General features: G+C 40.4%; 1 protein-coding gene across 1 annotated transcript in view; it reads right to left on the bottom strand.

Annotated features, from left to right (window-relative positions):
• Window positions 1-221: 221 nt before the first annotated feature.
• The window catches only part of crk (v-crk avian sarcoma virus CT10 oncogene homolog), a 31,761-nt gene continuing 16,587 nt past the window's right edge, over window positions 222-15,395 (bottom strand). Inside the window, exon 2 of the mRNA XM_078422609.1 lies at window positions 222-7,975. Coding sequence (XP_078278735.1) covers window positions 7,838-7,975 — 138 coding nt within the window. The 3' untranslated portion in view covers window positions 222-7,837. The remainder of the gene's footprint in view (window positions 7,976-15,395) is intronic.

Raw genomic sequence — 15,395 nt, 5'->3', positions numbered from 1 at the left:
CTGCCCTTCCCCCTATTTTCGTATCATCTGCAAACTTGGCCACAAAGCCTTCAATCCCCTCATCCAAATCATTGATATACAACGTGAAGAGTTGCAACCCCAGCATCGATTTCACATAATGAAAAGTGACCCGAGATGGATGGACTCAATTTAGATATCCAGAAGTATCTAATGCAGTTTTATAAAAAAAAGTTTTGACCCGGATAGACAGAGACATCACAGTCATTTCCAAAGTGATTTATTTGCTAGGTATAATAAACATACATTACAGTACATGCTACAGAAAATAAAGGCATATTTTAATTGTCATGGAGAATATAGTGTTGTAGATGGTACATCTCTTCATATTAACAATACAACAGGATTTCCACAGTATTAACCCATAAGTCCCCCTCCCAACAGCTCGACAAGGTATGGTACAATTACAAAAATAAGAGCATCTTAAAACATTGATTGACATTTACTGAGGGAAAACAGTGTTAAAGTCAGTATGTATAGCTTTTGTATGAAAACAAAGTAAAGCAACCATAACTCAAACTCTCTCCCAGTAGCAAATAATCACGATCCCTCGATTTTGATCTCTTCCAGTGGAAAGAAACATTAATTCAAAGATGGAAATGTGATATTTGAAATAAAGAAGTGTTTATATGTCCCATAATCACTGCAGGTCATGTTTGGAATGATGTAGGCTTGGTCCTCACAGTACCCCCAATATGGGGACTGCATGGAAAAGAAACATTAACATTTAATGCTTGGACTGTTCTCTCAAATTAATCCCATAAAAAATGATCAATTAGCAGCAGTGTGGTTACAATGACGCCCAACCCATTCTAATTCACTGGCTGCATTAAGTTAGTTAGTCTTACCCACCAGAGAAGTCTGTAAACAAATTACACTGTCTGAGCCACCCTGAGTTTCTTCCCATAATAGCTCCGGCTGTTCAATTGCACTTCCACCAGCAGCTTTCTGCACTTTACCCAAAATGCCAGCCTGTTGTTACAACACAGGTTCCTGGGCAGGGCAACATAGATTTACATTTAAACCCAAATTCCAACTGCGGCTAATGTCAAGGTCAACTTCCTGTTCATTTGCCCAAACCCAAACCGGTGATGCTAAACATGAATGTGGCACTATCCCCGCCTCACTAAGATGTGCTGATATTAGTTAATGCAGGGATTGGGAAGGAGATAGGAACCCTAGTTCAAATGCCCAAGTAATATACAAAGCAATTGTTAACCTTTTACACTCTTGGGCTGGGAGACAGGTTTCAAACTGAACCACCTGCCTTATGGCATAGTCAAGGTATCAAACTGAATTGCTGCATTTATATATCATTAAAAACTGGCAAAAGTCACTGCTGCTGGGTGCCTGACAAGAGTCTGGTGGAAAAGGGATGGAATGAATTTTGCACTCATTTAACATGCTTCTTCAGTGGTCCCCGATGTGTAGCAGTTGGAAAATGCACCTGATTTCAGTCTTTTTGTTTCTGCATCTCAAGGTTAATTAAACTGCAAATTGCATGCTTTGCACGATATGTTGCTCAATCCCTTAACAGGAAATGCTCTCACCCACTGAGCTCCAGGGAAATGCAGAATTTGCATCTTAGTTGGCAGGATGGGCGGAGTGGGGACAGGCCGACTCACCCGTCTCCCAGTAAAGGAAATAGTCCCCAAAGGGAACATTAATCCAACAGATCAGAGAAAGAATGCTTGTGTTAGCTGGGTCAATGCCAATGCTGCTACTTCTCCACAGAATGTGTCAAGTACTTTCAAGTAACTATTGGAGGGCCAATGTATTTTGTGGTGCAAGTCACTGTCACCGATCATCACAAGGAAGTGTCAGGTATCAAAAGATTGACGAATCACACTCCCCTACACGCTCTCTGGAGAATAGCCACTTCCATAGATACCAGTGGGAAATACATTAATATACTGGAAACACAATAGACCAAGACAGCACATGATGTCATGACGACCCAAAGGCAATAGCAAGATTTTTGCATCTGTCCATTCTCTCAATCAGTTGGAATGCTCTCATTCCAAACCGCCCTCAACAATTAATAACACTGAACATTTGATTTCAATTCTATTAAACCATCATATCATATCATATCATCATATCATATATATACAGCCGGAAACAGGCCTTTTCGGCCCTCCAAGTCCATGCCGCCCAGCGATCCCCGTATATTAACACTATCCTACACCCACTAGGGACAATTTATTACATTTACCCAGCCAATTAACCTACATACCTGTACGTCTTTGGAGTGTGGGAGGAAACCGAAGATCTCGGAGAAAACCCACGCAGGTCACGGGGAGAACGTACAAACTCCTTACAGTACAGCACCCGCAGTCAGGATCGAACCCGAGTCTCCGGCGCTGCATTCGCTGTAAAGCAGCAACTCTACCGCTGCGCTACCGTGCATCAGAAAATATATATTTTTAAAGTGTCTCAAAATAAACAGCATTTACTTTTTCTTAGCAGAGTAAATCACAGTGGCCGAAAGGAAGTTACCAAAAAGATTCATCTGTGCATGTGGTTGCAAGCTCACTATCTTCACCATTTGCTGTGATGGGCGCTGTAGGCGCAATAATCACATGCTCCTGACGCACAATTTGTAATTTATGATTATTTCATTATCACACAAAAAAATCAAAACCAGAATTAACCAATAATTTATAGATTTATTAATGGAAGTCAGTTTAGTGTAGAACAGTGTGAAGTAATGCATTAGGTGTAGGAAGTGCAAAGAAACACTACTTGGACAGCAACTGCAGAACTTATAATGAAAATATTTGTGAATTTAAAAAGGAGAGATTAAGGAAGAAACATATTCATATGGATAGTACATCCTAGATACATGCCATTTGGACCAAATTGCTTTATCTGCAATCTTGTAATGTTTGAGATTCAGAATGCTTTGATAACATCCAACTCTGCACAAACTGCATGTAATTTTGGGGGGGATATTATCTTACACAAATGACAGGCTTAAAAATCAAGTCCACTAACTTTCAATCATCAAATATACAAGGGCAGGCTGGGAAAGGAAATCATGTCCTCCCTCCCCCTCAGCCCAAAACAGGTTAACATAAAACTTTTGTGATACATGAAATACTGTAGGTAAAAAGGTCTGTAGCACTCAAATAAATTTGCTCGAGATGCAGCCAATTTAACGATAAATACAACAAAATATGTGAGCATAGACATTCCACTTAATCAGTTCACTTCTATGTTTAAATCAGTTTGATCATCTTTGACGACAGGAACTGTAAAAGGGAGTTAAGATGTGAAGCTACTGGTCACAAGACTAGGAGTATATGCACCCCAAATCTTCAGTGAGCGGAAAAAGTAAAATTAAAAAGCAATGTAATACCAATATATTTCAGTCATGGGTTTCAGTAACACCAGAATACCATTAACACTAAAAATTCAATCACAAGATTAAAACTCACTGTGCAAATTTCCACCATTCTCTAACCCAGGCAACTCATAGCGGATTTGTTCTTTGGCTCTCCTACTTTTGTCTGCTAAGAAATAATAAATTCAATCTGCAGATTGGAGATGCCGGCAGAGAGATTCAAGTAGTACAGTATTGGCTCCACAGGTTGCACATCAGCACTGATCGACTGACTGTTGTGACTTGCAATATGGAATTGTGCCCAGGTTTCCTTCTCCCTTCATCATTCAAGGTCACTATTGCCTCAATCATTGTTCACCTAGCATGCCTGTGAAAGCATTGTTGGAGAATCAATTCCACAGACTATTTGCGTGAGCATTGGCAGTTTAGTCACCTGTAGATATGCTAGGTACATTCCAGTGGCTAACAATTAGAGTGACCTACCAAAGAGATCATGGGTGGAATTTACATTTTGACTGAGCTACTGTATTGCAACTGCAGACAGTCCATGGGGAAAATCCACAGTTACAAAATAATTATAAAAAGGACTTAGTATGAGCCGGGTGTGAAATAAATCACATTTAAAACACTTAATCGATGAATCACTGCACTGCACAGGTAATTCCAGAATGTGAGCAAGAACACACCTATTTCTCTTAAGTGCCAAATACATTTTACAAGGGGTTACTACTCAGGTATTGGGAAAGTTCTACTAATGTGCTGACATACCTGTGAGTGAAAGAATTAAATAGTCCATCCACAGACTTGCATAATCTACAAAATCATAGCTGTGCCTTTTCCTGACCTCCAACAGCACCCACTTGTTGCACAAGAAAACACGTTTCTTTCCTATTTGACTGGATGGTAAATGGAAAGACGAGCATCACCCTGGAGGCTTCAATAAGGACAAAAAAAACCCAGCCACACCTGAAAATAGTTTTGCCCATAGATCGGCAGGGAAACCCAGAAAGGGGAAGGTTACTATTCTTTTAAGAATGGATTATTACAGATCTTCCAAAGGCACAATAACATCATTCAGCAGGTTTAGCTATAGAGAACTTGTTCCATTCCACGTTCCTGATCTAAAGAAAGCTTTCAAAAGCTGAAAGAATTTGTCAATCACAAGTAGCAGTGAACCATCATTGCAAGGTGCAAAGGAGCCATGTATAAAAAGAGGCCAAACTCAGAGGCTTGGTTCAAACATTAAGTCCCCATAATTATTAAAAAACTTCAATATGGAGAATGTTTTTTTTAATTGCCAAACTTCATACTTTTCATAGCATGTCCACAGTTTTATTTTCCATTTTGGGTGAAAATGTATACACTCAACCAAGATTGATAGACTATCACTGAAGCCAATGATGATTAAGGTTAAAATACTGATAGAAGCACAGATGCATAACGAACCCCATGGTGTGCATTGTTACAATTAAGAGCAGAGTAACCAACAGAAAACAAAGCCCACACCATCAATACTTCCATTTGACCTTTTCCAGCTTAGGCTTATCTCTTTCAGTCTTTTACAAGGTACTGTTGAGAAAAATAGGGACAACAAACCAATAAGCACCTTGACAATATGTCAATATAATATAGAACTTGTATTGACTATTCCCATTTCTCCCATTGCCGCTCCTCACACCCCGCTCTCCGGTTGCATCAATTACATCATTTATATCCCAATTCTTTTGAACATGATGTGTATTCTGCTTTTGCTGATCTTTGTATTGTAAATGAACTTAATTTAAACACTGGAAATCAATGCATACACTGAGACCAACAAGTCAGTCAATGGCATCCACGTTCTCATTCTGATCCCCTTTCTACCAAGGATAAAGAAACAATATCTGAAGATAAACAAATCTCACCTATTCATACAACCCCACCAAACATAATGTTTGTGTCAAGGCACATTGTGTTTGTACACAAATTAAAAAATCTTCAAACACTTGTCATATCATGATTATAACTGTTCTCCAGAGTAAAACCTGAGCTATCCTTATACTTCCTTAATTTTGGTGGGGAAATATTTAAAAACTCACATCATGCATCGTGTTTGAAAAGAAAAGTTGTGTCCTAATGTGGTATCTGATTACTAATGGCAGATGTGAGATACAGGCATAGATCTATGTTCAATTTCCATTTACCAATTTCTCTCATGATAAGCAACATATAAGCAAATGATCCAAGTCTAAATTTAACCTCAGAGCATTAATGACCAGTGAGAAAAGCAAAATGTCACAAATTCCAACATGGAATAAAACCTCATTCTAATGGACATCAATGTTTGAGAAGCAGAGATGATATCTACTGTCTGCCACGCTACCATAAGTTACAGGCCTCAAATTACATTAAATTGCATAGTAGTTTGGCCACTAAACGTTTACATTTGATGCTAGTTAAATATTGAACAAAATTCTCTTTCCTACCCCTCTCACTGGTCATTTTCAGCCTTTGCCAAGAATCAGTACTTCAAGCTCTTCAGGAGCAGCTTCTGGTGCAATCAGCCACCTGCTCTGCACACATTTTCCACGCTCTATACCACAGCCCGTTTAAACACTCATAGCCATCGGCTCAAAGGAAAAGTGGTCACAGCAATCTTAAAACAATAAATACATGTCTGTATTTTGTTACAATTTTTAAACAGCATCTTTTTACAGAATTTCAATACAATCTCAGAGCAGAAATAAGGTTTAAAAGAAAAATAATTTCAGAGAAACCATTTGTAAAATGTTAGTATAACTGCTATGTTTAACTGTGCTATATGTCAAAAATAACATAAAAGATTAAGACACTCGGGTCAGTTCAGGAGATGAACAAGAACTTGTTCTTTCCTTACATCTTCCTGTACAATTCTTAATTTTTTGTGCCGTGTGATTTGCATTTGCTCAAGAGCAATGGGGCTTCAGACAAAGTAACAACTGGAAGACTAGGTATCCTGGGATCAATTAAGCAGTTTCCAGGAAAAAATAGTCCAAGGAATGTGCCAGGATTTAGGTCGTGCATGATAATCAAGAGAGCATTTTCATTGACACTAGAGAAACGTGAATCTTTGTTTGGAATGGCAAAGTGTAGATAAACATTAGGCACGTGTTCATCAGAAGAAAAATAAACTTGATTAATTCATTGCCTTTGTCCATCACCACAAACCAGCTGCACGATTAGCAAAACAAGATCATAATTAACTTAAACCCTTTACCCTCCTATCCTTTAACATTAATTTTTGTAGTGTTTCCTATTTTATGTGGCAACAAGTTACAAGACAAACTATACTTGCATTTCTTTGCATTAGTTCTTGCATGATCCTTGCATTAGTTATGGTGTTCATTGGCAAATTAGATATCTTGGAAAAGGGGTTCAATAAGATTAAGCCATATTTGATGTTCTTTGATTGACAAATGATCAAACTGTAAAACAGTTATTAAGAGTTCGCTAATAAAAAGTAGCTGACAATGAGATGTTTCCATGTCCTAAAAGCTATTCCTAACCTGGTTGACATTAGTTTTCTGAATAAAAGTAGTCCCTTTAATGGATACTGCAAAATAAAATAATTTCCCGTGATTGTTAAAATGATCAGACAAATGATTTTAAATGATTTGCTTATTACGCAGCTAAACATATCATGGTACATCCCTATCCAGTAGTGTTTAGTATTTGTCCCTATGAACTGTGAAGTTGTGCGAGATCATGCAAGAGAGACTGCGGTCCTTTCCAATTGCTGGGAAATGGTTATGCTGTGACATCTGCGCCACTACACCAATTCTTCATGCAAACAAGTTCTCTTGTATCCAATAGGCAGCTGGCTGCTCAACCACAATTGAAGACCTTGATCCCACCTTCAGGCAAAGTCCACAATTCCGGCATTCTGACAAGGATGCCGGATGACAAACAGAAACTTGGAACGATTCTATTTTTTTTACTCCGTTACCCAATTCAGGGACACCAAAGGCAATTGTAGTTCCCCAGCTAACTCAGCACACAGGACTGAGAGCAGACGCTCGGCATGGTTTAGTGTTGAACTGGAGCCATCATTGCTCACTTGACCTGAAGGGAAGTTTCATTTGCGTTTTGTAAAAAACATCTCACACATACATCCAGATTAACAGCCACAATATTTGCAGGAACATTAGTTAGGGAAGAAGCTCTCAACTCCAAAGGCGCCCACCATGTGAATCTTACACACCAACGAACATTAAAACCGTTAAATCAAAAAGGAGAGCAGTGTCAAAAGCATACATCAGCGCTGTCACTGCAAACAGTTTCAAAGACAGGGCATTCCATAGTCAAGTTAACTGCAATCTTACTGGGCTAGTGTAAACATTAGAGGGCCAAAGTCTTGGTACGAGGTTGGTTGGGGAGGGGTTTGTCAGGAAATGGAACCATAAAGTCTGTTCTCATCTGTAATTCATATCATTGTTTTCTCCGAAACAAATCCACTCAGCTTAGGTCCTCCTCAGGGTTCTGTTGATCCAGTAGCCGGACATGAGTGAAAGGGAAGTGGCCATGTTTACCATTACACTCTCCTTCCCACTGGCCACTCACATTGATCTTGGTTACCTTCACTAGGTCTCCAACCTACAAAAAGAAACAATGTCAGTTACAATACAAATTAAAATTAACATTCAAAAGCTTTAAACAGGGCAAAATATCAAAAGAATGCAACAGGAGTGCCAGCACATAATTCACAGCATATCTCTCATCATACATCTCCTTATAACATAGGAGGCCCACAAATTATATTAGCTCTCACTGCAACTCTAACAATCCTATTGCCTCACACATTTCCATGTAACCCATCTTTTCTCATATGTCCAACAGCTCCCCAGCTTTACTAGTAAAATACTAGGAGTATTTTTTCCCCTTGAAGTTCCAAGAATCCTATCTATCAGTAACAAGAGGTGTCACAATGAAGTTGGCTATTAATCTGTCAATGGCATTTTCCAGTGCTGAGCCGCTTATGCAACTATGCATGGAGTAAAAGTCTGCTGGGCCTGAACCCATACTCAGATGCATATAATCCCCTTGACTACTTGCACAATTGTAAATCAGTGATGGGGGAAATTCACTGACACCAAGTTGCACATTCCTCTTGCATTAAAGGATGCCAAAGTCCCAAATAGCTGCACTTCCCCACATTATTGAAATTATACGAGCCAAAAATCAGCAGCATGCGTTGAGATTGTATATCATATTGAACATGGCATTACATAGTATCTTGATTCAGTAAAGAAGTTCAATATATTTTATTGATGTTAGCTAATAAACATATGAACAAAAGAGATGATTTTAAAAAGCTGTTAATATGAAGATCAATAAGGTTCTCGAGGCAGGGGGCAATACACTGAACGTAGGACAGATTTACAAAGGGAATTCCAAATCTCAGGATCTTTGTAACAGAACACATGAACAAAAGTTGAACATACAACCCCTTGTGGTTTTTCTGCTTTTAAGAGGGCCTAATCTTCTATCTCAATGCCATGGTACTATGCTTTCTTCATGAATCTCAATTCACACAATATCTAAGAGGTATCGAATATAGCAAATGAGCTTCCACATCCCTCATGGGCAGAACATTGAGACTGAGTGACCCCAGTTCTAAACCTCCAGCCAGAGGTAACATCAAAGCCATCAATTTTCCATTTTAGCAAGACCAATTCTCACTTGTTTAATTCCTACAGTAAAGGTCTAGTCCACATGGTTTATCCTCTCAGGACAAATCTAGCAAATCACTGCATTCCCTCTATTGTAAGCATATCCATCCTTGGGTATGGAAACCTCTCAACTTACATTGCCCTCTATTTATTGCAAGAGGGTGTAAAGTACCATTGACCTTTTTACATGCTTGTTGTATCTGCATGTCAACTCTGAACAACAGTGATAAACTTATCTGTATTCCATTGATCGCTTTAACTCCTTCAGTCTCACAACATTCAAGGCACGAGATCCACAATTGTGGCCAAGCCAATTCTAACTACTCGATAATTACAAGTCATGCTTTTGTTGCAAAACTCTGGAACTCCCATCCAATATTAAAATCTTCCTTTTAACCATACATTTGATTATATCCCCCAATACGTGCAGAGACCACAAAGAATGATCACTTTGGAAAAGGTGTAGAAGTGCCTAACAAACCAAGGAACATTAATATTTCACAAGAACGAAAGAAAGTAAGTCAAGGCAGAGCAGGGCGGCACGGTAGCGTAGCGATAGAGTTGCTGCTTTACAGCGAATGCAGCGCCGGAGACTCAGGTTCGATCCTGACTACGGGTGCTGTACTGTAAGGAGTTTGTACGTTCTCCCCGTGACCTGCGTGGGTTTTCTCCGAGATCTTCGGTTTCCTCCCACACTCCAAAGACGTACAGGTATGTAGGTTAATTGACTGGGTAAATGTAAAAATTGTCCCTAGTGGGTGTAGGGTAGTGTTAATGTACGGAGATCGCTGGGCGGCGCGGACTTGGTGGGCCGAAAAGGCCTATTTCCGCGCTGTATATATATATGATATGATATGATAGCACAGAAAATTGGATCAAGTGTTCAGCACCAAAACCAGGCCGGGGATAGCACAAGTTGGATGCAGGTTGCTGCTCCCTCTGCACTGTTCTGACACACACTTTCACGGTAGGGACATTGTGGGTTAGTTGCAGTTTCTTAACACTGATCATGACAATCTTAATATCTAACCACCATGACTCAGCAAAGTCAAAGATCTTAAACAGGATACTTATCTAGCAGCATTTTTTCAGGGAAAGGAGTCAGACGCTTGAAATCCAGCAGGTCCAGACTGATAAGTCACTTGACTGTTACTAGTTGAAGGAAGGCTGGCTGTTATCAGCAACAGCCACATAAAGCGTGAGTCATTCCACAAAGTGGGCAGCCATCATGACAACACCCTGCTTCTTTAGGGAAAACAGACTATAGCTAAAGCATTATTTTGTTCCTAAAATTAGCTTAACCCCTGAACAGTCTTGATATTTAAGGTTGAGATTTGGATTTACATCTGGGACAGTGTAGAGAGGGGAAGAAAGCAGAAAAAGAAAAGCCTACCTCAATTATTTTCAATACTCTATGTCAAAAGCGTTTTATTGTCATATGTCCCAGAAAGAACAATGACATTCTTACTTGCTGCAGCACAACAGAATATGTAAACATAGTACACTGTAAATATGATAAACGAGAGAGAAAAGTTTCAGTATATGTACACATACTCACAAGTACACACACATATATATATTTTTCACATATATACACATACACATACTCAATAACAAACAATAGTGGTGCAATAATAATAATAGTCTATTGTAGTTCAGAGCTTATTTGAGGTTGTAGTGTTTAATAGCCTGATGACAGTGGGGAAAAAGCTGTTCCTGAACGTTACAGTTTTCAGGCTCCTGTACCTTCTTCCCGATGGCAGTGGTGAAATGAGTGTGTGGCCAGGATGGTGTGGGTCTCTGATGATGCTAGCTGCCTTTTTGAGGCAGCGACTTCGATAAATCCCTTTGATGGTGGGGGGGGGGGGGGGTCAGAGCCAGTGATGCACTGGGCAGTGTTCACAACTTTTTGCAGTCTATTGCACTCCTGGATGTTCAAGTTGCCAAACCAGGCCATGATACAACTAGTCAATATGCTCTCGACTGTACTGTACACCTGTAGAGGTTCAAGAGAATCCTCTTTGACATACCGAATCTCCTTAATCTTCTCAGGAAGTAGAGGAGTGGATGTGCTTTATTCATAATTGCATCAGTATGCTGGGTCCAGGAAAGACCTTTGAAAATCTGCACACCCAGGAATTTGACGTTTTTGACTCTCTCCACAGGACATAAACAGGATTGTGGGTCTTCATCCTTCCTCTACCAAAATCCACAATCAGTTCATTGATGGTAAATTGAATCTTTTCCTCCTGGAATTACATTGCTATTGTTAAAATGTTAAAAACATTTAATCTTCCTCAAAGCCTACAAAATCAGAAATCATCAACTTAAGCTTAAGGCCATTTAAAAAAAAAGATACAGTACACGGCTTATGGTCTGTCTGGTCATTGAATAAAGTAGGATTTGATAGGTAGAAAATGTGATGAATCATGTCCCACACCCAAAGGAGGGAATACATTCCATGAATTTATTCATCTATTCACAACTGCATTTTTACTATACAGTGTAAATTCCAGTTTAAAAGCACATTTTTAGTTTTCACCAATTGATACAGGACTCACAAATGAATTTACATAGAAAAAATAAATGGACAAAGGTGCCATACCACCCAAAATCACCCTAATAAGGAGTCAACATAAGAAATTAGGAAAAGGTGGCAACTGGTGAAAAGAATTGAAAAATACCTGATGTAGGCACAAGATTGTCCTTAGCTTTTAAGGTCAACGCAATAAACAAACAGTTACCAGAAAGCATTCCAACCAGCACACATCACATTCCAACACTAACCTGTTGACCTCACTGATGTTAGTCTACTGGAGAACTTAAGTGCCAGATCTGAATAAAGTAATACCAAATAATTAGATATCACGGTGGGATTCTTTGAAGTGATACTACCCTGATTTTTTGCAGCACAAACTTATCAATGGAAGAGTGCACCCTCAGGAAGGGAAGTACCACTGTTCGAATTCTACAGGCCCTATTGCAAACAAACATGCTTGGGAATGTCAGTCTCAGACTCATAATCATCCACTCTAGTGGGATCAAGGGCAGAGAACTATAGAGGTGTCCGATTCAGCAATATGATCACGACCATTATTCAAGTTAATCCTTTAAAGAAAGATTTGATAAAAAAGTAAACCACTCCAAATGTTCAGAATCATTCCAGCAATTCTATTAAACTATTTATTCACAAAATGCTGGAGTAACTCAGCAGGTCAGGCAGCATCTCGGGAGAGAAGGAATGGGTGACGTTTCGGGTCGAGACCCTTCTTCAGACTGATGTCGGGGGTGGGACAAAGGAAGGATATAGGTGGAGACAGGAAGATAGAGGGAGATCTGGGAAGGAGGAGGGGAAGGGAGGGACAGAGGAGCTATCTGAAGTTGGAGAAGTCGACGTTCATACCACCGGGCCGCAAACTGCCCAGGCGAAATATGAGGTGCTGCTCCTCCAATTTCCGGCGGGCCTCACTATGGCACTGGAGGAGGCCCATGACAGAGAGGTCAGACTGGGAATGGGAGGGGGAGTTGAAGTGCTGGGCCACCGGGAGATCAGTGGCGTTAATGCGGACCGAGCGCAGGTGTTCAGCGAAGCGATCGCCGAGCCTGCGCTTGGTTTCGCCGATATAGATGAGTTGACATCTAGAGCAGCGGATGCAATAGATGAGGTTGGAGGAGGTGCAGGTGAACCTCTGTCTCACCTGGAAAGAATGTTTGGGTCCTTTGATGGAGTTGAGGGGGGAGGTAAAGGGACAGGTGTTGCATCTCGTGCGGTTGCAAGGGAAAGTGCCCGGGGTTAGGGTGGTTTGGGTAGGAAGGGACGAGTGGACCAGGGAGTTGCGGAGGGAACGGTCTCTGCGGAATGCAGAGAGGGGAGGGGATGGGAAGATATGGCCAGTGGTGGGGTCCTGTTGTAGGTGACGGAAATGTTGGTGGATGATATGTTGGATCCGCTGGCTGGTGGGGTGGAAGGTGAGAACGAGGGGGATCCTGTCCTTGTTGCGAGTGGGGGGATGGGGAGCAAGAGCGGAGCTGCGGGATGTAGAAGAGACCCTATCTCGAGGACATCTCGGTAGCCCTAGTCTGAAACACCTCATCCCGGGCACAGATGCGGCGTAGACGGAGGAATTGGGAGTAGGGGATAGACTTTTTGCAGGGGACCGGGTGGGAAGAAGTGTAGTCCAGATAGCTGTGCGAGTCGGTGGGCTTGTATTCTCGAGGACATCTCGGAAGCCCTAGTCTGAAACACCTCATCCCGGGCACAGATGCGGCGTAGACGGAGGATGCAGTCTTGTTTTTGGACCTTGATGATATTAGATTCCCGATTTTGAATGTGGTATAGAATTCAAGAGTCAGTAAATGGCAGACAACGGCATTCCTCAGGCTTTTATTTTGTCAAACATTTCACATATTGCCTTTGCATGCATCTGTCACATTCACAGCGATCTTTGACATTTTCAATTATACTCAGGAACACAGTGTCATAACAGGTTGGGATGAGAGTGCCAAATTAGAAAAGCAGCTGAGTGTACAATCCAATCTGCAGAATAGTTCCCAGCAAAAGCCTTCTGTTTAAAAGAATTTATAAGCAATTGCAACCCTCACCAGTCATGCAGCCTGATTCCAGCTGTCCAAGTGAAACACATACTCACTGGAGATCATTCCTCATCTTTAGAACATCAGTTAAATATGTCAGCTATGAACTTTTGGAACCAAATGTTTCCAGTTGGGTTGTTCACTTTAAAGCAGCAATATTCAATAGATGTCAAGAAGTAGGAGAAAGTTTGCAGATGTTCCACCGAGTCTTGGTAAACCTTTACATTTAAAGAAAACTAGTTTTGCACATACCGGTAATAGAAAAAAATGTAGTATGCAACTTCATCAAAATCATAAGTTGTAAATCCTGGATGAACACATAAACCAGAAACAGGTTAAAGCTATTAAGCCCATCAAATTTCTCCTGCCAGTCATTCAAAACTTGTTTTTATGCTCACTTTCTTGAAACAGCCTCCACCTGCTTGATAATAATCCCAGAAACATTGCCTGAGTAAGTTTTTATTGCATGAAAAGAAAATCAACTGAAATATGAACAGTCCTCAATGGTTCACGAGTTTCATATGCATCTACCGTTGGGTTTAGTTCTACCCTATAAGGTGCCACACGATAACTTCCATTGAATCAGCTGACATTGTATCATGGTTGGACGGGATAAATTTAATTTCAATGCATAAAGACGAGATCATCTCTTAAATCAGCTTACTTACTTGGAACACATTGTTCCAGCACTGCAAGACATCCTCTTTCCTCTGTTATTAAAATCAAGAATAAGGCAACATAACTGCACTCAATACAGTATGTCAGCTTTGCCCTGAGGTTTAGCCTTCTGCAATTCAATATATAGGCAACCCCCTCGACACGTTGAGGGCAGGAGTTCCGAGGAAATAGAAGTATCACGATTTTCTATAACAAAAAGCCATGTCATCTGGCAATATGTCAATAAATGCAAGTTAAAAAATAAATTTTGTATTGATTTATTTAAAGCAATGATGGCAAAATTCTGGAACCTTGGATGAGACGCGCGATAAATTTGGTCAAAAAAAAGAGGAAGTGTATGTGAGGTTTAGGAAGGTGAAATCAGACAGGGCCCTTAAGGAATATATTGAAAGCAAGAAATAATTGAAACAGGAAACCAGGAGTGTCAAAAGGGGCCACAAAAATGACCATGGCGTGGAGGATTAAGGAAAACCCTAGGCAACCTGCCAGTGGACTGGACAATAGCTAATGCTGTTCCAGTAAGAAGAGCAATAAGGATAAAAGAATGTGATACAGATAATCCAGAAAATTATAGACCAGTGATTTTCTGTCAGTGATAGGGAAGCTATTGGAGAAAATTCTCAGGGATAGAATCTACTCACATGTGGAAAATCGTGTATTTATTAATGATAATCAGCAGAACTTCGTGCAGGAGAGGTCACATTGTATAATCTTGGGAAAGTTTCAAGAGGAGGCTTCAAAGATGATTCATGAAGATAGGCAATAAATGTTGTCCACATAGACTTTAAGGCATTTGACAAGATGCCTCATAGTATGCTGACCGCAAGGTTAAGACACATGGAACCAACAGCAACTCGATATTCTGGTTTGAAAAATGGCTTGGCATTAGATGTGCATCAGGGTTCGGTGCTGGGCCCATTAATGTTTGTCATCAATGTCAATGATGTGGATGAGAACGTACATGGCAAGATTAGCAAATTTGCAGATTATACAGAGGTGGGTGGTATTGCAGACAGTTAAGATGGTTGTCAAAAATTGCAGCAGTATCTTGATTGGTTGGCCAGGTGGGCTGA

The sequence above is a fragment of the Rhinoraja longicauda genome, chromosome 26 (genome assembly GCF_053455715.1).
Source record: "Rhinoraja longicauda isolate Sanriku21f chromosome 26, sRhiLon1.1, whole genome shotgun sequence".
Lineage (NCBI taxonomy): Eukaryota > Metazoa > Chordata > Chondrichthyes > Rajiformes > Arhynchobatidae > Rhinoraja > Rhinoraja longicauda.
This window is presented reverse-complemented; position numbering and strand designations above follow the sequence as displayed.